Source organism: Mytilus galloprovincialis, chromosome 3, assembly GCF_965363235.1.
Source record: "Mytilus galloprovincialis chromosome 3, xbMytGall1.hap1.1, whole genome shotgun sequence".
Classification (NCBI taxonomy): Eukaryota; Metazoa; Mollusca; class Bivalvia; order Mytilida; family Mytilidae; genus Mytilus; species Mytilus galloprovincialis.
The window spans coordinates 90035174-90058258 of NC_134840.1; the positions used below are offsets into that span (position 1 = coordinate 90035174).

The 23085-nt window shown below is 34.1% G+C and overlaps 1 protein-coding gene across 8 annotated transcripts in view; it reads right to left on the reverse strand.

Moving 5' to 3' along the window:
- Positions 1–12189: 12189 nt before the first annotated feature.
- LOC143069321 (uncharacterized) overlaps positions 12190–23085 on the reverse strand; it is a 97769-nt gene continuing 86873 nt past the window's right edge. For all 8 annotated transcript variants that reach the window (XM_076243897.1, XM_076243896.1, XM_076243894.1 and 5 more), the window contains one exon: positions 12190–14864. In XM_076243897.1, the coding sequence (XP_076100012.1) occupies positions 14772–14864 (93 nt within the window). In that variant the 3' untranslated portion in view covers positions 12190–14771. The remainder of the gene's footprint in view (positions 14865–23085) is intronic.

The following is a 23085-nucleotide window of genomic DNA, read 5'->3' on the forward strand; positions in this document are numbered from 1 at the left end:
AGGTGGTGACGTTCCCTTGTCACAATCTTATGGTGTTAATTTTTCTCAACTTGTTCTATTCGCTCGTGTTTGTGACAACGTATTTGATTTTAATGACAGAAATCTCTGTATAACTGAAAAATATTACACTATGGTTTTCAATATCAGAAACTAGTCCAAACATTTACTAAATTTTATCATTGGTACCAGCACAGTATTCATAAATATAAATCAACATGCAGACATCTTAAATGTTAAGGTATTTCACGTCCAATCTTTTATGGAATATTGTATACAAAGCACAAAAATGTCGTCATTCACCTCACAAGCTAACAAACCTTTCAACAGACTTATTCATACATGATATAGTTATGATACAGTTATCAGGTCAATAAAAATGTTCGCTCTGTCCGTTGGAAAATTTTGAGCATGTTCAATACTTTCAACGGACGCCCAACGGATAAAGTGTCCGTTGAACTTCCGGTAGACGTCCATTTTGTACGATACTCGTCCGTTTCGTTTCCGTTTTGCATCCGTTACTTGCCAACGGACTTCTATCGGACGTTTGACGGATAAAACGGATGTTCAACGAATATAAAACGGACTTCTACCGGATGTATAATGGATCAAACGGACGATGAACGAATCTGAAACGGATAAATGCCAATTGATAATTTCGCGTCAGGAATGCCAATTATTGGTATGACAGATTTCTTAAATGTCATGAATTCTTATTCTTCATACTCGATCTTAGAGTAAGTGCACATCTTCACTATCAAGTAGCTCTTATTCAGGCCAGACTCTACCATTTGGCGACAATTTGAAGAACAAACCAAAAGTTTTTATTTTCATCCGTTAGTCGTCCGTTCGTGTTATCCGGTAAGGTGTGACCACAGCTTTAATTTATGTATCATTGTCAGTTTGCAGTTTCTTCTGTTACTTATTCTGACATCGGATTCTGACTTCTTTTTAAGTGATTTTTTAGTGTTGTATGATTGTTTATTAAACATTGGCTAAAGGTATAAGGGAGGGTTGAGATTAAATAAAACAAGTTAAACCCCGCTGCATTTCGCACCTGACCCAAACCAGAAGAATCCGATCTTTGTTAGTATTGTAGGATTTTTATTTATTTTAGTTCATTTGCATGTTTCGGTGTTTAGTGTGTCATCCATTTTCACTGAACTATTACACATTTTTGTATAGGGGTCCAGCTAAAGCCCGTCTCTGGTTGCCGGGTATTCTAGCTGTGTTGAAGATCTATTGGTGACTTTTGGGCTGTTTTCTGCACTTTGGTCGAGTTTTTGTCTCTTTGACACATTCCCCATTTACATTCTCAATTTAAAATTTCGGATATTTTACTAAAAAAAATCTTAATCAAAAGCACAGACCAATCTATATATGACATAATATAATTGTTTTATATATTGTCTACTGATAGGATAAATACTGCACGGATACTGTTATATGAATATCCTTTAATTATTTTACCTCCAAAAAAAACACACACAAAAATAGTTTTGACTTTTATAATCGTTAATTTCTATTGAATCGTACTCATCTTTAAATACTGTACTTCTTCATTATGTCAGTTTTGGCATGTTGTTACAGCCATGGCATTAATGGTATTGGTAGTTTTAGGTGTAAACATTTCGAACAATGTCTTCATATCCTTCATATTTATTACAATATATATGTTATGTGATATATCATTTACTATATAATTGATTTTGCGTGTAATATGTAAAAACTGAACTATTCTGTGACCTTTTATGATTTTGTTTACGGTTTAAGTTGTGACAGTAATCGGGAAGAATATTTATTGACATGGACAGAAACCTACTGATATTGAGACAGTTATAACTACATGCGACTAATTATTTATTTTGTGGTCATTTTAATTTCGTTTTAAGAATGTGGGGAATTTTAGTAAGATAAGAAACGAAACATGATGACTACCATTGTTCTTTGTTACCAGACTTGAAATGACCACTGGTATATTTTCCCATAAAAAAATCTCTATGTCCAGAAGTGCATACAAGGAGAAAGCACTTGGCTCAACTTGGGACTTACAGAGATGGATTGTCTATATTGGTCATGGTTCAACTTGGCAGTATTTGGCTTTTGATTTCCGTGTGATAATTTTAACCAGAAAAAACAAAAACAAAGGTAGAGCGACACATTGTTTCACATGAGATACGGGCTGCCTAGTAGTACATGCACTGAAAATAAGACAATAATAATTTAGCTATTAGATAAAAGAAAATAAAAACAACAAGATTTACAATACTGATAAAGTCTGTTTTGTATTTTAAAATAAAAAAAATAAAGTTATAATCAAAACTAAAAACAAATCACTATATTGTGAAAGCGCCTCTAAATGTTTTGTTGCATAAAGAAAAGAATATGAAAGACAAGAAGTTTTGATAGAAAATCTTTTGGTTTAAATTCTCAATGTTAATCCTGTTTGAGCTATAACTGTGACTCCGTCAATACTACAGATCATTGAAGACATCACCCATCTAGTTACCAGTGTATATGCACTGTTATTTTTCTACATTAAATTTAAAGACATTCTATTTTTATTGATTATATAAATTTTTACTTTTGTTCATACTTTTTACTTTTTACTTTCGCAACAATTGTTTGCGATGTTAATTATAATTTAATCATTTGGTGGACTCTAAGGTTGTTGTGAAATAGTATCATCAGTGCCTGTCGATAATCAAACAGAAGTATTTTGTAAAATAGTATCATCAGTGTCAATCGATAGTCAAACCGAAGTATCTTATGAAATAGTATCATCAGTGCCAATCGATAATCAAACCGAAATATTTCGAGAAATAGTATCATCAGTGCCAATCGATAGTCAACCCGAAGTATCTTGTGAAATAGTATCATCTGTGCCAATCGATAGTCAACCCGAAGTATCTTGTGAAATAGTATCATCAGTGCCAATCGATAGTCAACCCGAAGTATCTTATGAAATAGTATCATCAGTGCCAATCGATAGTCAAACCGAAATATTTTGTGAAATAGTATCATCAGTGCCAATTGATAGTAAAACCGAAGTATCTTGTGAAATAGTATCATCAGTGCCAATTGATAGTAAAACCTAAGTATCTTGTGAAATAGTATCATCAGTGCCAATCGATAGTCAACCCGAAGTATCTTATGAAATAGTATCATCAGTGCCAATCGATAGTCAAACCGAAGAATCTTGTGAAGTAGTATCATCTGTGCCAATCGATAGTCAACCCGAAGTATCTTGTGAAATAGTATCATCAGTGCCAATCGATAGTTAACCCGAAGTATCTTGTGAAATAGTATCATCTGTGCCAATCGATAGTCAACCCGAAGTATCTTGTGAAATAGTATCATCAGTGCCAATCGATAGTCAAACCGAAGTTTCTTATGAAATAGTATTGTAAAAAATTGCGCTTATATTAACGTACCTTTTTGCGGTACGGCCACTATCTTTGTGACGTCGCGTAATTGTGATACTTATGTTGTATTGAATAGAAACGTATAATGGCAGACGTAGTACTATCTTTAACGCCTTAGTTAGCTTACGATCAAATACACAACGCAACGCAATAATCTACATTGGTGCCGTGACTTTAAACGGAGAGAATGGACATAAGCCGATTAAAATCCCTGAGAGCGGGGAACAAAGCAGCGGTAACAAAAGTTTTCAAAAAACTGGAGGAGGCCATCGGAGATTCACAAATAGACACGGAGGAAGTATCAACATTGCTCGAAGCAATTGAGAATATAATTAAGAAAAAGAAGACGTTAGCCTCAATAGACGAACAGATATTAAATGCAGTCGAATCAGAAGATATTACAAATGAAATCCTTGAAACAGATGAGTATTATTTAGATTTAGAGGGTAAAATTCGAAAATTTAAAAAGTTCTTAAAACCCGTACCAAAAGCAACATCTTCGATACTAGAATCAAACGCACCAGAGTTTGTTCCGTACACAAACCCATTTACTCACACAAGTCAGCAATTATCTCAGACAAGTTCGACCTCAAGTAATAACCATAGCCTACCAAAGCTATCTATTCCCAATTTTAATGGAGACATTTTACAATGGCAATATTTCTGGGATTCATACGAAACCACGATTCATCACTATCACACATTAACTGACATTCAGAAATTTTCGTACTTGAACTCATTGCTTCAATTTGAAGCTGCAAACGTTATTTCAGGATTGACCATGACAAATCCAAACTATCACAAAGCAATTGAATTATTGAGAAACCGCTATGGCCAACCACACAAAATAATTAATGCATATATGAGCGCACTACTTGATATACCCGCACCACATGATACATTAGAAAGTTTGAGAACATTTCATGACAAATCGGAAGCTTACATACGGGGTCTAGAGTCTCTCGGACAATGTCAGGAAATGTACGGATCGCTATTGATACCAGTGATTCTCGGGAAGATACCGCTTGAAGTACGAAAAAATATAACACGAGAAAACGGGAGCGACAGTTGGAACATGTAATCGCTTAGAAACGCGATAGGTAAAGAGATTTCTATTCAACAGTCCGGATACGGGGATTATACACAGACGTATTCAACCGTAACTCCTAGCGCAAATTTCATAACAGGCGTTAAACGAGTAACTAAAGATAAAACCCGTCCGATAAACACAACAGACAAATCATTAACCTCGAATCGGAAGAAACAATGCACATATTGTGACGGAAACCACTGGCCAAACGAGTGTAAAGGTGTCATAGATCACGATAAAAGAGTAGCCATTATAAAAGAAAAGAGGTTATGCTTTAATTGTTTAGGTAAGCATAAAATAGTCCATTGCAACGTGTAAGTGTTGCCACCGGAAGCATCACTCTTCATTATGTAAACAGAACTCGTACTCAAATAAACATCATATTGAAACTGAACAATCGCAAAATAAAGTAGACACAGGAACTTCTAGTTGTATACCGTTAGCGAAGAAAGGTCCACTGTTTTACTGAAAACCGCATTCAGTCCAGTCGTTCACAAAAATACATGTATAGATGCAAGAATACTATTTGACGAGGGAGCTCAGCGCTCGTTTATAACCGAAGAACTAGCAGCTTAATTGGACATTAAAAAAGAGGGGTCTGAAGTCTGAAACATTAAGTATAGCTACATTTGGAAGTACTACAAAAAAGGTGAGAAATCTTGACAAAACAACAATTAATATTAAGTCTACCGAAGGAGAATTAATCCCTATTAAAGTTTTAATTGTACCAACCATTGCTTCACCACTTCAAACTCACAACATAGGAATAACGCAGAAGTTTTCATATTTACGTGGTCTACAATTAGTACACCCAGTCATGGAAGGAAAGCAATTTGAAATATCCTTATTAATTGGAGGTGATTTTTACTGGGACATAGTTCAAGACAAAATAGTCCCTGCAAACGGTCCAACCGCAGTTAGCTCGGAAATTGGATATTTACTTTCCGGTCCTATCCCTACACGAACCAGTAATGCATCTTTCTCAATGATGAATATACTAGTATGTCACAAACAAGAAGAGTGCGATCTTGAAAAATTTTGGAAGCTTGAATTGTTGGGAATCGACGCTAAAGAACAAAATGATCCAGACCTAGCTGAATCAATAGAAAATAACTTACAAACCTCCATTACAATGAAAGATGATAAGTATATTACGAAATTACCATGGAGAGAGAATGCACCAGTACTACCGACAAATGAAGACATCGCAGAACAGAAAGCGTTATTCGTCGCCTTAAGAAGGATTCCGAGATGTTCCGAAAGTATGGTGAGATAATTACAGACCAAGAACAAAGATGATTCATTGAAAAGGTATATGATGAAAGTACATGCACAAACAAGGTTCATTACATTCCGCATCATCCTGTAAAAAAGGATTCAGTCACCACCCCGATACGCATAGTATATAACTGTAGCTGTAGAGCGAATGACAGTAGTCCTTGGCTTAACGATTGCCTAGCAACATATCCACCAATTATGACTGATTTGACGGAGATATATGTACGCTTTGGAATGTATAAATATGCAGTTACAGCGGATATTGAAAAAAACATTTTTGCATATTGAATTAGATGTTGATGAGAGAGATGTCACAAGATTTTATTGGTTAGAGAATCCCATGGACATAGAAAGCCGTTTGATTACTTACCGGTTTAATGTTGTACTTTTCGGCGCCACCTGTTCGCCATTCATGTTAAGGGCCACGCTAATGAAACATTTTAGAGACAATCCGTCAACTACATCAACAGAATTACAGAGAAATTTATACGTGGATAACGTTCTGACCAGTTTTACAGATAAACAATCACTTTTGAAATTCTACACGGTCTAATTTCATGATCCTCATATATGACCATACATATCAAAAATGAGTTTATTGACATTGGGGCATGCACAATGCACCATTGACAACATTCTAACATTGTGTATTAATTTGCGTACGAGTCGGAGGCAGGCCTTGTTCGTAAAATCAGTATATGCTTTAATAAAGACCTATGCCACCTATATATGTCAAGAAAATTATTATCAGAGGCAGGATTCAACTTACAACCTTGAAATTCTAATAGTACAGAATTACAGAACGTCGCAGGACGAGACTAGATCGGCGACAATGACGACAGTCAAAATTTTAGGCATGAGATGGGATAGGGAATCCGACGATTTGAAATTTCAACAGATTGAATTTATGGAAAAGGACAAAATGATAACAAAGCGTGAGGTTTTGCGCATATCGTCTAGAATTTTCGACCCCCTAGGATTAATCACGCCAATTACGGTAAAAGCTAAGCTGTTTATGCAGACTTTATGGAAGGCACAGTTGTATTGGGATGAATGTTTGTCCGACGAACTGAGAAGTAAATGGCAGGTAATAGCTTTAGATATCGAGGAGGCTACCAAAATAGTATTTCCACGAATGTTAACGGAAGGAGTTATTACCGAGAAAACGTCGATACATATTTTCACAGACACCAGTCAGTTAGCATACGGAGCTTGTGCTTACTTAGTTACAGCAAATTCATCGGTCATCGTCATGGCTAAAAACAGAATAGTACCCGTGAAACCGATTTCATTACCACGTTTAGAACTTATGGGCGCGCTTATCGGCGCCAGATTAGCAAGGCATCTTCTTAAAGTCATAACAACAGAACATGTGTATATGTGGAGCGATAGTCAAATTGTTTTGAGTTGGATTAATTCGTCAAAAAACTTAAAACCGTTCATAGCAAATCGACTTAAAGAAATAAGAAAATTAACAGAGAATGCTGAATGGAATTATTGTCCAACAGATGACAATCCAGCTGATTACTTAACTCGAGGAATTTACGCTAAACACATAATAACAGCTTATGGATGAACGGTCCACAATGGATTTTAAATCGTGAAAATTGGCCGACATGGATGAGGAAAATTGAAGACTGCAGCACGATGGTAACTGTTAGTGATGACAATACAGACGATGAAAGTAAAAATGCTTCAACACAGACAATTTCATGTATAGATATACAACGATACAGATCTTTAGAAAAAGCAATTAGCGTAACAGCATACGTGTTGCGTTTTATACAGAATTTACGGAATTTAAAAGATAAACGGTCAATCGGATTAATCAGTGTTGAGGAGCGATGTAAAGCATTAAAAGTTCTAATAGTAACAGTACAACAGGAAACATTTAAGGATGAAATTGAAAGCTTGAATTCATCTTCACAGAAAAAAGTCCCATTTGTTCGACAACTTAAACTATATACAGACAAAAATGGATTACTACGTTGTACCGGGAGAATACAAAACGCACCTGTGAAGGAGAGTACTAAATATCCGTTGTTATTGCCAACACACCACAGTCTTACGTCCTTAATCGTAATGGATGCACACACAAAGACTTTACATGCCGGACTTAACAGTACAATCGCATATATTCAACAGAAATATTGGATACCGAGAATAAGGCAGTGCGTAAAATCACAAATTCGCAAATGCGTTCAATGCATTAAAATATCAGGAATGCCTTACAGCGCACCCGATCCGCCACCGCTACCTAAAGATCGAGACAACTACGATTATCCTTTTTCAGTAACCGGCGTTGATTTCACAGGAGCTTTGTATACAAAAGGAAAACACAACGAATTAAGCAAAACATATACTGCTAATAATATTATTATTGTTTAACGTAAATTTTACATTGAGGTTCTACAAAAAGAAATCACCAATTCACCAACATTCCAACTGACTCCATTTTCAGAAAACGACATCTGTAACAAACATAAACTTTTAGCTACCGCTTTACAAGCAGAACCAAAAACAATGAAAGTTCCAACTATGTATTGGCTTCCGAAACTACACAAAACACCTTACAAATATAGATTTACTTCGTCTTCAAGCCATTGTTCCACTACTAAATTATCTATTCTTCTTACAAGTACACTTGGTACAATCAAAAACCTGATAATAAATTGTTCAAATAAGGCCTTCAAAAATAGTGGAATTAATTACTTTGGAGTGTCAAAAACTCGTTGGAAGTACTTGATAAATTGCATGCTTATATTGGTGATTTTGAATCTGTTGAAAGTTTTGATTTTTCTACCCTATATACCACATTGCCTCACATTCTCATTAAGAAAAAATTCACACACCTAATTAAATGGGCATTTAAAAAGTCAGAATGTGAATATATATGTTCTAACTCTTTTAGGTAATTTTTTAGTAGCAATAAACAAAAATACTATGTCAATTGGACATGCTTTGATACTATATCTGCTCTTGAATTTTTACTAGATAACATTTTTGTTCGCTTTGGAGATTCCGTATATCGTCAGGTTATCGAAATTCCAATAGGGACTAACTGTGCACCACTTATTGCGGATCTGTTTTTGTATTGCTATGAGTTACAATTTATGACAAAAATCAGCAAAGACCCATCGAAACAACATCTGATACACAAATTTAATAATACTTTTAGATATTTGGATAATATTTTAGCTCTCAATAATGACGACTTCAGTATGTATACTAAAGAAATTTATCCTGTTGAACTTACTTTAAATAAAGCTAATACTCGATCTTGATATATATATCATTAACGGAAAGCTTAATACTAAAATTTATGATAAAAGAGATGATTTCTCATTTCCTATAGTTAATTATCCATTTTTAGATGGTGACGTTCCCTTGTCACCATCTTACGGTGTTTACATATCTCAACTTGTACGATTCGCTCGTGTATGTAACAATGTTTTAGATTTTAACGAGAGAAATTTATGTATTACTGAAAAATTATTACACCAGGGTTTTCGATATCACAAACTAGTCAAAACATTTACTAAATTTTGTCATCGGTATAAGGACATCATTCGTAAATATAGCTCAACATGCAGACTTCTTATACGTTCAGGTATTTCACATCCAATATTTTATGGAAATATTCTTTATAAAGCACAAAAATGTCAGTATTCACATCAGAAGCTAACAAAACCTTTAAATAGACTTATTAAGAAGGGATATAGTTACGATACTGTTGTCAGGTCATTAAAGATTGCATATTTTGGCGTTAATATTGATTCACTTATAGGGTCTTTGCATCGGAACTAAACACATTTATTATTAGTAAACCAGTTGTTGGCATGACACGGGTTATGTTCTTCTCATATTTGTTATGATGGTGTGTTACTAAACTCCCCACGGGGAGAATTGTGCCTGATATTCATATGATGAAGACATAAGTTTTCAATCAGTTTAATTGAAGTCCGGAGCTGGCATGTCAGTTAACTGCTAGTAGTCTGATGTTATTTATGTATTATTGTCATTTTGTTTATTTTCTTTGGTTACATCTTCTGACATCAGACTCGGACTTCTATTGAACTGAATTTTAATGTGCGTATTGTTATGCGTTTACTTTTCTGCATTGGCTAGAGGTACAGGGGGAGGGTTGAGATCTCACAAACATGTTTAACCCCGCCGCATTTTTGCGCCTGTCCCAAGTCAGGAGCCTCTGGCCTTTGTTAGTCTTGTATTATTTTAACTTTTAGTTTCTTGTGTACAATTTGGAGTTTAGTATGGTGTTCATTATCACTGAACCAGTATATTTTTGTTTAGGGGCCAGCTGAGGGACGCCTCCGGGTGCGAGAATTTCTCGTTGCATTGTAGACCTGTTGGTGACCTTCTGCTGTTGTCTGCTCTCTGGTCGGGTTGTTGTCTCTTTGGCACATTCCCCATTTCCATTCTCAATTTTATTTGTTTATTCACTTGCGCCGCTACACGAGCTATACACTTGGAGATAGTCACAGATTTAATCGAGGAGTCTTTCATGCTTGCTTTTAAAAGATTTGTCGCTAGGAGATCTACACCAAGGATAATGTTGTCGGATAATGCAACAACCTTCAAGGCAGCCGCCGAAAAGATTACACGATCAAGCCAAGACAACCGAATACAAGAAAAAGTTGCCGATCAAGGAACTGAGTGGAAATCATACCCAACCGTTCACCGTGGTTTGTGGAGGCTTTAGGGAACGCCCAATCGGACTCACGAAAAAGTCAATTAAAGCAATACTAGGAAAGTCATGTGTCACTACGGAAATTTTGAATACAATTATAATTGAAATCGAGGGAACTCTAAACAATCGTCCTATAACTCACATTTCTACTGATATTAAAGATCCCGAACCGCTGACACCAGCGCACCTTTTATATGGTCGTCGACTTGACAACCAATCGGAACAGAATATTGACAGTGTTACTTCCGAAGATTTGCACGTGAAACTGAATAAAAATTTACAGAGAAATAATGAACTAATCAACCATTTTCGCTCAAGATGGAAACACGAATATCTGACGTCACTCCGTGAATTCCACCGTACATCTGGAAGAAACGAACAAACAATACAAATAGGTGACATTGTACAAGTACACAATGACACAAATCGTATAATGTGGAAATTAGCAGTTGTACAAGATTTAGTTCGTGGAAAGGATGGGCTCATTCGATCAGCTGTTATCAAGACCGACACAGGAATCACCAACCGTCCGATTGTGAAGCTCTATCAGTTGGAAATACGCAGTACAAATGATGACAGTGAATGAACTTTTCTGCCCTGGAGAAATTAGTTTATGTATAGACTGTTCAATTAACTACGGTTATTAGATAGACTTGTTAAAGTGTTAAATTATTCGGACGTGAACAGTTAAAAAATATTTAGAGACTTTAACTATGATTATTTCACTTTATGTCACAATTGATCAGAAATAATTAATCTAATGTCAAATTTACGAATTTTTCATATTGTATTTCAAATTTGAGTTAAATATCATTTTTTGCGGCCCCAGAATGTAAAGAATTGCGCTTATATTAACGTACCTATTTGCAGTACTGCCACTATCTTTGTGACGTCGCGTAATTGTGATACTTATGTTGTATTGAATAGAAACGTAGACGTAGTTCTATCTTTAACGCCTTTGTTAGCTGACGATCAAATACACAACGCAACGCAATACTCTACAAGTATCATCAGTGCCAATCGATAGTCAAACCGAAGTATCATGTGAAATAGTATCATCAGTGCCAATCGATAGTCAAACCGAAGTATCTTGTGAAATAGTATCATCAGTGCCAATCGATAGTCAAACCGAAGTATCTTGTGAAATAGTATCATCAGTGCCAATCAATAGTCAAACCGAAGTATCATGTGAAATAGTATCATCAGTGCCAATCGATAGTCAAACCGAAGTATCTTGTGAAATAGTATCATCAGTGCCAATCGATAGTCAAACCGAAGTATCTTGTGAAATAGTATCATCAGTGCCAATCGATAGTCAACCCGAAGTATCTTGTGAAATAGTACCATCAGTGCCTATCGATAGTAAAACCGAAGTATTTTGTGAAATAGTATCATCAGTGCCAATCGATAGTCAACCCGAAGTATCTTGTGAAATAGTATCATCAGTGCTAACCGATAGTCAAACCTGTGTATAATTAGTCAGATTAGGGTCGAATTAAACAAAACAGAAAATTCTTACACAAGTAAATAAAGTATTACAAATGGCTATAACATTTAATTCGACTTTTTAGTCAATTAAACTCTAAGTAGACAAAGTGTGTTGTTTGCCTGCAGTGCTTTGTTCGTGCTTTGAATCTTTGAAGTTTTGATTTTGAGGTCATTTTTTTTCTAAAGAAGACAACAAGCACAAATAATAATAATAATCATTTAATAGAAAGGTATCAAAACAAAACTAAACTTAAAAAGCTTGTAAACAAATAATATGTAATCTATATTGCAATCAAACTGTTAACAACGTGCAATAACACACCACACAAGGACTAGAACTGTTCAAAGAAATTTGATGTTCTACAAAGTATATTAGTCTTAATAATAAACTATAACAGTTAGGTACAACATTATAAGGTAAACAATTAAGGTACAAATGTAGTTGAACTTAATGTGAGTCATTTAATGTATAAAGGAACTGTTTTGAAAACAATAACAAAAAGTGTTGAACTGAGAAGTTTGCAGTAAGACGGATATTATTTTTTGGAAATATCATAATTACTTGACTGTCAATTGTTTTATAATCAAAATGAATTCGATAAGCTGTGTAGTTAGTATCAGTAAATAAATGTAACTATATGCATATGGGAAACAGCATCAAATGTTACAAAATAAAAAATGTATTCAATATTTCATTTTTCTGCTTATCACAAAACACCCTGTTATCACAAAACATAACCTGTTAATATAAGTAATAAACATAGCAAATAAATTCTTACAAATAAATAAATAGAATTGTGCAAATTCAAATACATTAAAAACATTATAATCATTTTATGATTTCTAAATCGGTACCATTAAGTGCACCATACTGCAAATAAATTAATATACATCTCAATAAAATGAATACAAAACGAAACAATGTTCTATAAGTTAAAAACCGCATAAAATCTATTTTTGTGTACAATTAAAAAAATCAATAATCTCGTACAGGAATGTCTGCACTAGGAATTTCAGTCAAACATTCAGGTTTATAATAAATTTTATAAAGAGTTATCAAAACTTGCGAAATATAAATGAAACAGAAAAGACCGAATGGTTATATCCTGACTTGTATATTTATGCTCTTCAACTTCGTACTTTATTTGGCTTTTTTTTTCTTTTTTTTTTTACTTTTTTGGATTCGAGCGTCACTGATGAGTCTTTTGTAGAGGAAACGCGCGTCTTGTGTATATATAAAATTTAGTCCTGGTATCTATGATGAGTTAATTTAATGCATAAATAGCAATCCATACACCGTAAGATTCTTACGGGAGGGTAAACAAAAAATAGGTAAGAAACCTATTTCTGATAAGATTCACAGGCACTTTTTTAAACAATGCCAGTCAAGGTGGATCACAACTGTAAAACTGAGTATCCAACTAAATCTTCTTAAACAGGATTCTTTGCTTATCTGATATTCAATGCTATTATTTGAAATTATGTCTTAACTAAGAAATAACTAGGTAAATTGTTAAGTGTTCTTACAGAGGCATCATCTATGAAATTCATGTTCACCCATTTGATTTAAGTTCTCTTCTTTCTTGACTTATAACATACTAAATTGAATATCAAAAGTACAAAAAGTCTAAAATAATCCATTAACAATACATGGACTCGATAATATGTACCAGCGTTTCGTGTGTATTTTTTTTCTAGATGTCATTTAATTTACCATCGAGATGACCTCCAATAACTGTCGACGGTCATATAACCCGATATAAACATAAATTTATAAATAGATAGCAACTACGTGCAATAGATTTTTCTCGGTCTGTGTCATTTCATAATGTTAGTAAAAAGGTAGGTTGATCATCGTTTTTACCTGTATAAGAATGATTCAGTTGGATCGAATCAGTCAACTAATTATTCACCCTTGTTTCACTTTCAATTTTAAAATTTCTTTCCTTTTGATAGCTGAATACATGCGTCACCCTTCTCCAGCTAAGGGGTTTAATTGAGAGTCATATGAAAACGGAATCATTGAGGTCGAATTATTCACTTACAAGTGGATAACTCATCAGCAATGTTTCTCAACTTATTTTGACAAAGTTAAAACAACTGGCGAATTACTATTTTACTATTTGACTCTCATTTATGATTGAACAAAACAAATTCTTATTTCATTGTTTTTCATATTTCGTAGCTTAAGCCCATTTAAACTAAATCCTCAACTATATCTCTAGAAATAAGTCAACAACGAAACTTGTAAATGACTTCACAAAAGTTATTGTTATTAAAGACATATGCAAGTGCTGGCAGTAAAACCAAACATACATAGTATGTAAAATGACTTAATTGAAATTCGTTTTTTTTTTTATAAATACAATATTATTGAATTGCAACAATAATCTAGAGAATTGATACTTATGAGGAAACTCTGTCTACTTTTTACGGTTCATCAAATTATATTAACACAGTTTACCTGAAAATTACATTAATTGTCTGTATTTGATTTTTTCGGTGTTGTACGGATTGTTAGTTTTATTGTTTTAACATAATGTTGCATCATCATAGCTATCGTGTTAGTCTGTCTGCGTGGTCATAATCATCGACTCTCTTACGACGTTTGATGCTACATTTGATAGCATTTAGTATGGTGATTTCAGAATATGCTGTTCACAGACGACACACAAGAAAGGACAAACACTCCAGCTGTCGATTGGACAAGGTGAGCAACTAAAATAAGAGAACTTTCAAAATGTTATCCTTTCAAACAAATTGTATGCTTTAATATTCCAAGTTTCTATAACTTAATTCCAGGTCGTCGACTGTCAAATAAATCCCAAATTCTAATGGTACCATCTTCACTGCATGTCACAAAACGATCCTCCGTTACCTTAAAATAGAACAAAAGTGTGATAAGTCATAAGTATTATAGAAAACTAGCTTGCACACACTGTATGGTAAGGTTGGCTACAACAAGCTAAATCTGTTCAATCAATGTTGTATATTGGTTTAGGAGATGTAGATTCAAGGAATCAACCTAAAGATTCCAACTTTCTTCTTGCTTTCATACGTCAAATTAGTTTTATTTCACATAAACCGTAGCTCTGTGATCCGGCATTTAAAGATGTTCGTCCTGGTATTTAAGTTAAGTTTATTTTAAATATAATCAATACTTTTCACATTGGCCATTTTGTCATCATTAAACATTTAACGTTATGATTACTGAAACGCAATTTTCGCTATATTGTTTACGTTGTTGACAATTCATGATGTCAACTCGTAAAACAACGAACTTTGTAGGTTTTCACCTTCGCAAAATAATATATAAACATAACTAAAACACATGGCAGAGGGTATCAAGGAACCAGTAGTAAGTCATAAGTCAAAAGAGAAACTCACAATGTCATGGCAAAACTAGAGGCCTAAAGAGCTTGAGTCGCTCAACTTGATCTACGTGCATATTTAAGGACACGCATTATAGACAAGAAAAGAATTCATGACAAAATTCTCTGTTTTGACAATTTATCTCCATCTATAATGAACTTAACCCAGTAGGTTCAGAGGAAAATCTGTTTGTAAAATAGTACAAAAATTTAAGAAAAAAAATGTGAAAAATTGACAAGGGATCGTTTCAGAGATATAAGCCAAAAACTTCATTTTACCACTGTGTTCTATTTTTAGCCATGGCGGCTATCTTGGTTGATTGGCAGGATCATCGGATACATTCTGTAAACAATATACCCTAAGGATGACTTGGGCCAAGTTTGGCTTTATTTGGCCCAGTAGTTTAAGAAGAGATTTTTGTAAATGTTTACGGTCGACCACGACTGATGACGGACGCCAAGTGATGAGAAAAGCTCACTTAGCCCTATTGGGCCAAGTTAGCTAAAAATATATTAAACAAAAAGGAAAGAAAAGAAAAGACAAGACAAGACAAACAAGTCGACAAAACATAATATACAAACATAGACAGCAAACTTCAATTGCGGAAAGAGTTCCATATGGAAACCCCATAACAGTTAATACATAGAGGTTTTATATAAAAAAAAGTTTTAGCAATTTCAAGGAAAAAAAAAACCAAAATAAAACGTGAATAAAAAGAAAATACTGCTAGGAAAATGTCAATAACTATATAAATATATCTTTTGAAACAGCTTTGGTACATAATCCCTCCGGCATTTGGAATACCACACTTAAATTAAACCATACGTCAAGTTATTAGATCTACAGACGTGTTCATTAACGTCATCATTTTGGAAATGAGTAAGTTAAAATAAACATCTTTTATTTTTCGCAGGACCAAATTAAAAAAAAAAATGGATGCTCACTAAAAGTTTTTGACTTGTTTTCAAATACTATCTTTCTTTTGAACACAAAATGGATTTCATACAGTATATTATATATCAAATATGTTATTTCATCCCATTTAGGTGATTGTTCCATACCTATTTAATGACACACAAAATTGAATATGAAGCATGCAGAAAATAATTATAGGTTTATTATGTAAAGTTTGTGAATTGAAATTGATCAAGATATATCATATAAAAATGACGAGATCTAAAGAACTTTACATTAAAGGTAAAATTACCATTGACAAATTATTTGTCCCATAAACGGATACAAAATTCTCGTCTAATTGAAAACTAACGTAAATATGAACACCTGTGCTCTATCTTCATTATTCACATAGAAATTTACCTGAAACAGGTGTTACGATTTCAGCTGATAACGAGGATGAGCTTGAAATGATCAATCACTGAATCACCCGTACAAATTTGACAGATGATTTCAAAATTTTAATGTACAAATTAATAGCCAGGTAATGTAAAATGAAATACACAAGCACTTAAGAAAGCAAACAATAAATGACATTAATACTATCACCGTCATTAAATGCAGGTGTGTTTACTTTGTTTAAATTTAACTATTTATCATAAATAAAAACTTTTACCTTTTCACTTCGGTATGTAGTTATTTAAGTACAAATTCACTGTAATAGAATCTCATAGACAAGTAAAATTAGCCGATCAATTAATCAGTTGTACCCCCCTGAAGCAGCAATTAGAATAAGTATATAACTGTGGCGGCAACAGAAGTTTACGTTAGTTAGTACATCTAGTAAATTTTCAATATGAAAAGGGCTCATTTATACACCAAGTAGATTTTTACAAGCTGTAATTTATATTCAACAAGCATGTGTCAATAGTACAAGGATGCCCCACTCGCACTATCATTTTCTATATCCAGTGGACCGTGAAATTGGTCTAAACAAATGTGGCACTGAAATTAGAAAGAATCTGATCGTAAAATAGGGAACATGTGTACTAAGTTTCGAGTTGATTGGAATTCAACTTCATCAAAACTACCTTGAGCAAAAACTTTAACCTGAATCGGAACAGACGGACGGACGGACGCACATACCAGAAAACATAATGGCCATAAATGGGGCATAAAAATAACAATTTATTTAATTCATAATAATATAAATTATGAAATAAATGCGTTTCTAACTTTTACATTTTTTGTGAACTTTTTCCTTGGAGGAAACTCAACAATAATATGGTTTTATTTGTATTTAAAGACAAAACATCAAATAAATTTAAGTTAGAATGTACTTTCTATACTATTGTTTTAATCTGTATTCGAAATTGTCTTATATTGTGAGCATGCAGCTCATTAAGCATGAATCAGCAACATATAAGTGGGGTTTAAGCCAACAAGTATAAAACAAACCATCAAACAAACAATAAGACATCAAGCAGTTAACCTACTGTCTTAAACAACAATACTGATTCAAAATACCAGTCTCTAAATCGTACCAATGCAGAAAATTTTGGTATATTAATCTTCTATCCTCCATCACCTCCATATTCTATAAATTACAAACGTATCAAAATTGGTGCAGTGAATGTATTTTTTTCAAAAGTAATTAAAAACACAGAATTATCCCCTCAAATGACAGTAGCAGTATGCATCGTCAACTAGAGTTCTTAAGAACTGCATTGATAATCTGATAAGTGTCTGTGCTTAAATGGCTTTACAATGATTAGTTTGTTGAGTTCTAAAGTTTAAAAAAACTTTATTTAATCCCCATTAAAAAAAACACAGCAAACGACTCGTGCTGGTTTCAACAATTAACTCTTCAGAGATATCAGGCACAAATTGTGAACGCCAGACGCGTGTTTCGTGTACAAAAGACTCATCAGTGATGCTCGAACCAAAAAAAAATGTTAAAGGCCAAAAAAGCAGAAATTTAATGCACTTCTAAGTCTTACTGATATCACTAAATGGTAACCTGGAATACAACTAACTTTCGTGTTAGAACAGAGCTTTATGGTAGTTTTAGTATATGCATATTTCAAGAATGTTAACTTCACACAAGATGCAAATGCTTGGTATTGCAAACTTATATATAATGTTTAATAAACGACTTAATCGATGAAAGGTGGACATATATTTGTATGAAGTAAAGAAAACATATATCAGTTGTCATGATTGTGGGCACAATTTAAGATCGCTCAAGTTACTGCTGAAGCAGTGTCCTTGTGATTTTCTAATCAGAAAAGTAACAAATATTTGACTTATATTCTTTAAACTGTATATATAAGGCTTCAAAGTTTGACTTCTGAATCTTTCAATTTCTGTTTGCTAAATATTTATGGATTTTACGTTGAAAATAAACTCATCATAGATACCAGGATTGAAATTTTATATTTGCGCAGACGCACGTTTCGTCTACAAAAACCAAAAATTCCAAAAGGTTTTGCCGAATACAGCTAAGGGAATCTATTCCTAAGGTAGAAACGTCTTAGTATTTCAAAAATTCAAAGTTTTGTAAACAGTCAATTTATAATTATGAACATATCAATAATAACTCAAGTCAACACAGAAGTGCTGACTATTGGGCTGGTTCCCGAGTTTGGACATCTTAGGGCGATTTAAAGCAATTCATTTCATATAAAACCAGGTTTCAGCTTGGAAATTTTACGTTAACGTTATGGTTTTGATTTGTCTTAATTTACATGAAGTCAGTGTGAAATGTTATTCAAATTAAAAGCTGGTTTCTGTAAGTGATAAATTGATGAAAGTTTTTATTCCGGTTCCAGAAGTTTGATTATAAGGAAAACAATATTGGTATTTAGTTCGAAATTAGCTTTGCTTTGTTTGACGTTCGGGTTTCATGATCTGTGAAAAAAGCTAAACACGCCGAACACGTTTCAGACTTGGTTTTCAGCGATGGGATCCGAGAATCTTCAGCGTAAACAGGATTTTGTTTAAATCATAGATTCTTGCAAGCAGTAAGTCTTTATTAAATAAGTAAATAGTTTTTTTGGTTTTAATGAAATTATTGTATACATCGTGTAATAATTACATTGCATGAATGTTTCATTATATATACATTTGATTGGATAACAGCAATCTTGCGTCCTTCTGAAATTGACATACATTACACAATGAAATTTAACATTCATGATGACACGAGGTCCTACAATAAAGTGCGTGAGTAAATTAAATAAAGACTAAATAACGTTTTCATGATCCTAGCTAAAAATGTAATTTTAAGTACTGAATGTGTGTAAAAGCGTTGACCGTGCGCACAGTTTTAAGAATGAAGCGTAAAAGTGTTGACCGTGCGCACAGTTTTAAGAATGAAGCGTAAAAGTGTTGACCGTGCGCACAGTTTTAAGAATGAAGAGCGAAAGCGCTTCATACAAAATGTACTTCGTCACCGCTTTTACACCCCTGAGTTTACAAAAAGAAGCATTCAATTCTTAAATAATATTTAACCGATATGCCCGACCGATCTGGGAACAGTAAATTTCTTACTTCAAGGGGCCCAGCTGTCAAATTCATGTTCACCGATTTAACTCAAAATCTCCTGTTTGATTTATAACATTCTGAAACATTTCCAAATTACAAAAAAAAAAATTACAATGCATTGACTCGACAATTTGTATCAGCATTTGGTGTCTATTTCAGTTTAGACGCCATCTAATTACCAACGATATGACCTATGGAGACTATAGCAGGACTAGTCGAAAGTTGTTCGTAAAGTCTGCAGTGCTACAGTAAAATCAAATGGAACCTTAGCAAAACGAAATTTTACTGATTATGTTCTAAAGATAAACTGCGTTACACGGAGACATGTATTCGTAGAATGAAATCCCTGCTGGTACAAATGACAGTGTATTGCAAAAATAGAAAAAATAACACACACAAATCCGCTTCCACATGACCATGGATAGATTTCGACGCTTGTGCTAGACGAATATCTAGAGTGAAATGGTGTAATAATTTGGACAGCGGTATGGTTATTATTATAAAACTTATGTACTTTTTCTCAAGAAAATTCTATAATTTAACCAAATTCAGAAGATTTTTTTTTTAATTGTTTGTTTCCAATATATATACAAAAAACAATTTGTTGAAAACCATAAAATATAAAGGGTAAAAAGTAGATTCCCTTTTTGACGGAAAACACAATTCAAAGACTGGCGCATTTCGACAAGTGGAAAAGATTGGATATTTTCAAAGCAAATATTTTGATATGAGCGTCACTGATGAGTCTTATGTAGACGAAACGCGCGTCTGGCGTACTAAATTATAATCCTGGTACCTTTGATAACTATTTACACCACTGGGTCGATGCCACTGCTGGTGGACGTTTCGTCCCCGAGGGTATCACCAGCCCAGTAGTCAACACTTCGGTGTTGACATGAATATCAATAATGTGGTCATTTTAATAAATTTCCTGTTTACAAAACTTTGAATTTTTCGAAAACTAAGGATTTTCTTATCCCAGGCATAGATTACCTTCGCCGTATTTGGCACAACTTTTTGGAATTTTGGATCCTCAATGCTCTTCAACTTTGTACTTGTTTGGCTTTATAAATATTTTGATATGAGCGTCACTGATGAGTCTTATGTAGACGAAACGCGCGTCTGGTGTACTAAATTATAATCCTGGTACCTTTGATAACTATTTACACTACTGGGTCGATGCCACTGCTGGTGGACGTTTCGTCCCCGAGGGTATCACCAGCCCAGTAGTCAACACTTCGGTGTTGACATGAATATCAATAATGTGGTCATTTTTATAAATTTCCTGTTTACAAAACTGAATTTTTCGAAAACTAAGGCTTTTCTTATCCCAGGCATAGATTACCTTAGCCGTATTTGGCACAACTTTTTGGAATTTTGGATCTTCAATGCTCTTCAACTTTGTACTTGTTTGGCTTTATAAATATTTTGATATGCGCGTCACTGATGAGTCTTGTGTAGACGAAACGCGCGTCTGGCGTACTAAATTATAATCCTGGTACCTTTGATAACTATTCAAAGAAATTGTCATGAAAATAGGAAAAAGGCCCATAAATCAAAATCCAAGGTGGAAGAAACAAATGGCACCATAAGGATTAATAATCTAGCTCATGACACTAGTATGTTCTGGAAAAAAGGGAATATGGTAAATGCAAACTATTGTTAGAAATAGCATACATACTTAAAAGACAGTCGAAAAAATACCAAAGGGATCGTCAAACTCATTAGTCGAAATCAACTGACAATGATCTGACAAAAAAATAACGAAAAAATGATGATGTTGCACTCGACGTGTTTCTCGTGATAGTGCGAACCCGGTGGTAGGTCTAATTCGGTATGTAAAATTCAAGGAAAAGAGGACAGGATTGGGGTTTAGACAATCGGAACATCCATAACGCTCAACCATGCAATGCGTGATGGCGTACGTCAATTTTTCGAAGAAATGATTTCAACTTTACCGTTTTGATCTCTTGATTTAAAAGCTTCCGTGTTAGCAGCAACCATCTATCCAAGAAATCTTGACAGAACATTAAGCAGGAATGCAAAAGAAGATGCTCATAGACTTGCAACTTGTAGTGCAATTAAAACAAGAGTTAAAACAAATATGTATCATGACATGTAAAGGTGAAAATTTGAAAAGTGAGATGATGTTTATGTTTATTGCCTAAAGAAAACTTGGATGTTATTCAAAACTAACAGGTATGGACGGGTCCTTTTTAGATTCCTCGAAAACTTTGATGTTTTATTTGGGGTTATATGTGGAAAACGCATATTATGTGAAAATCAAAAGACAGGTGGCACAAATTTAAAGGAGACGATCAAGAGCAAACAGTGGTGAACAGAAAGTATGGATTTTAATTATTCAGAAAGAAATGAGGGATCTGTTGACGCTTCTGTACCCGGAAAATTGAACATCAAAGACAAAAAATATGGATACAAGGTCATTATTAGGATTAAATATGCACATTTTAGGTAGAAAAACAATAGGCTTCTGAAAAGTAAAATGACAAAAATACTGAGCGGAGAGGAAAATTGAAAACAGAAAGTCCTAAGGCAAATGGCAAAATCAAAAGCTTTGGCGAATGGATAACAATTGTAATATTCCTGACTTGGTACAGGCCTTTTTTATGTAGAAAATAGTGGATTAAACCTGGTTTTATAGCTAGTTAATATCTGTCTTAGAGCCTGCTCCATTCAATCAAACTTTGTTGTCAACTAGATCATTCTGACATATCAGCCAGGGCACAGACTGCGCATTTTTATTCTAGACGATGAGACTTTTGAATTTACATATTATGCATAAATCTTTGATGACATACTACCACAAGAAAACATGATTCGCAAATTTTGTTAGTTTGTACCATTTTTGTTTAATTTGTCTATCACGTCACTCGTGAGTCTTTTGTAGAGGAAACGCGCGTCTGGCGTAAATATAAAATTTCAATCTTGGTATCTATGATGAGTTTATTTACAACCACTGGGTCGATGCCACTGCTGATGGAGTTTTAATTCCTCGATGGTATCACCAGCCCAGGAATAAAAGATAAAGATAGAATAGTTAGAGAGAGAGAAAATAGTTAGTTAGACAGAGAGACGGGATAGTTAAAGAGAGAAAGGAGAGAGGCGGAGCAGTGAGAGAGATATAGTGAATGAGAAACAGGAAGACAGGGAGGGAATAGCGTGGAGTGAGTGAGAGACAGAGGGAATTATGAGTGAGTGAGAGACAGGTATTTGTGAGTGCGAGAGAGAGTAGTCTAGTCTATGAGTGAATGCGGGGAGAAAGCTAG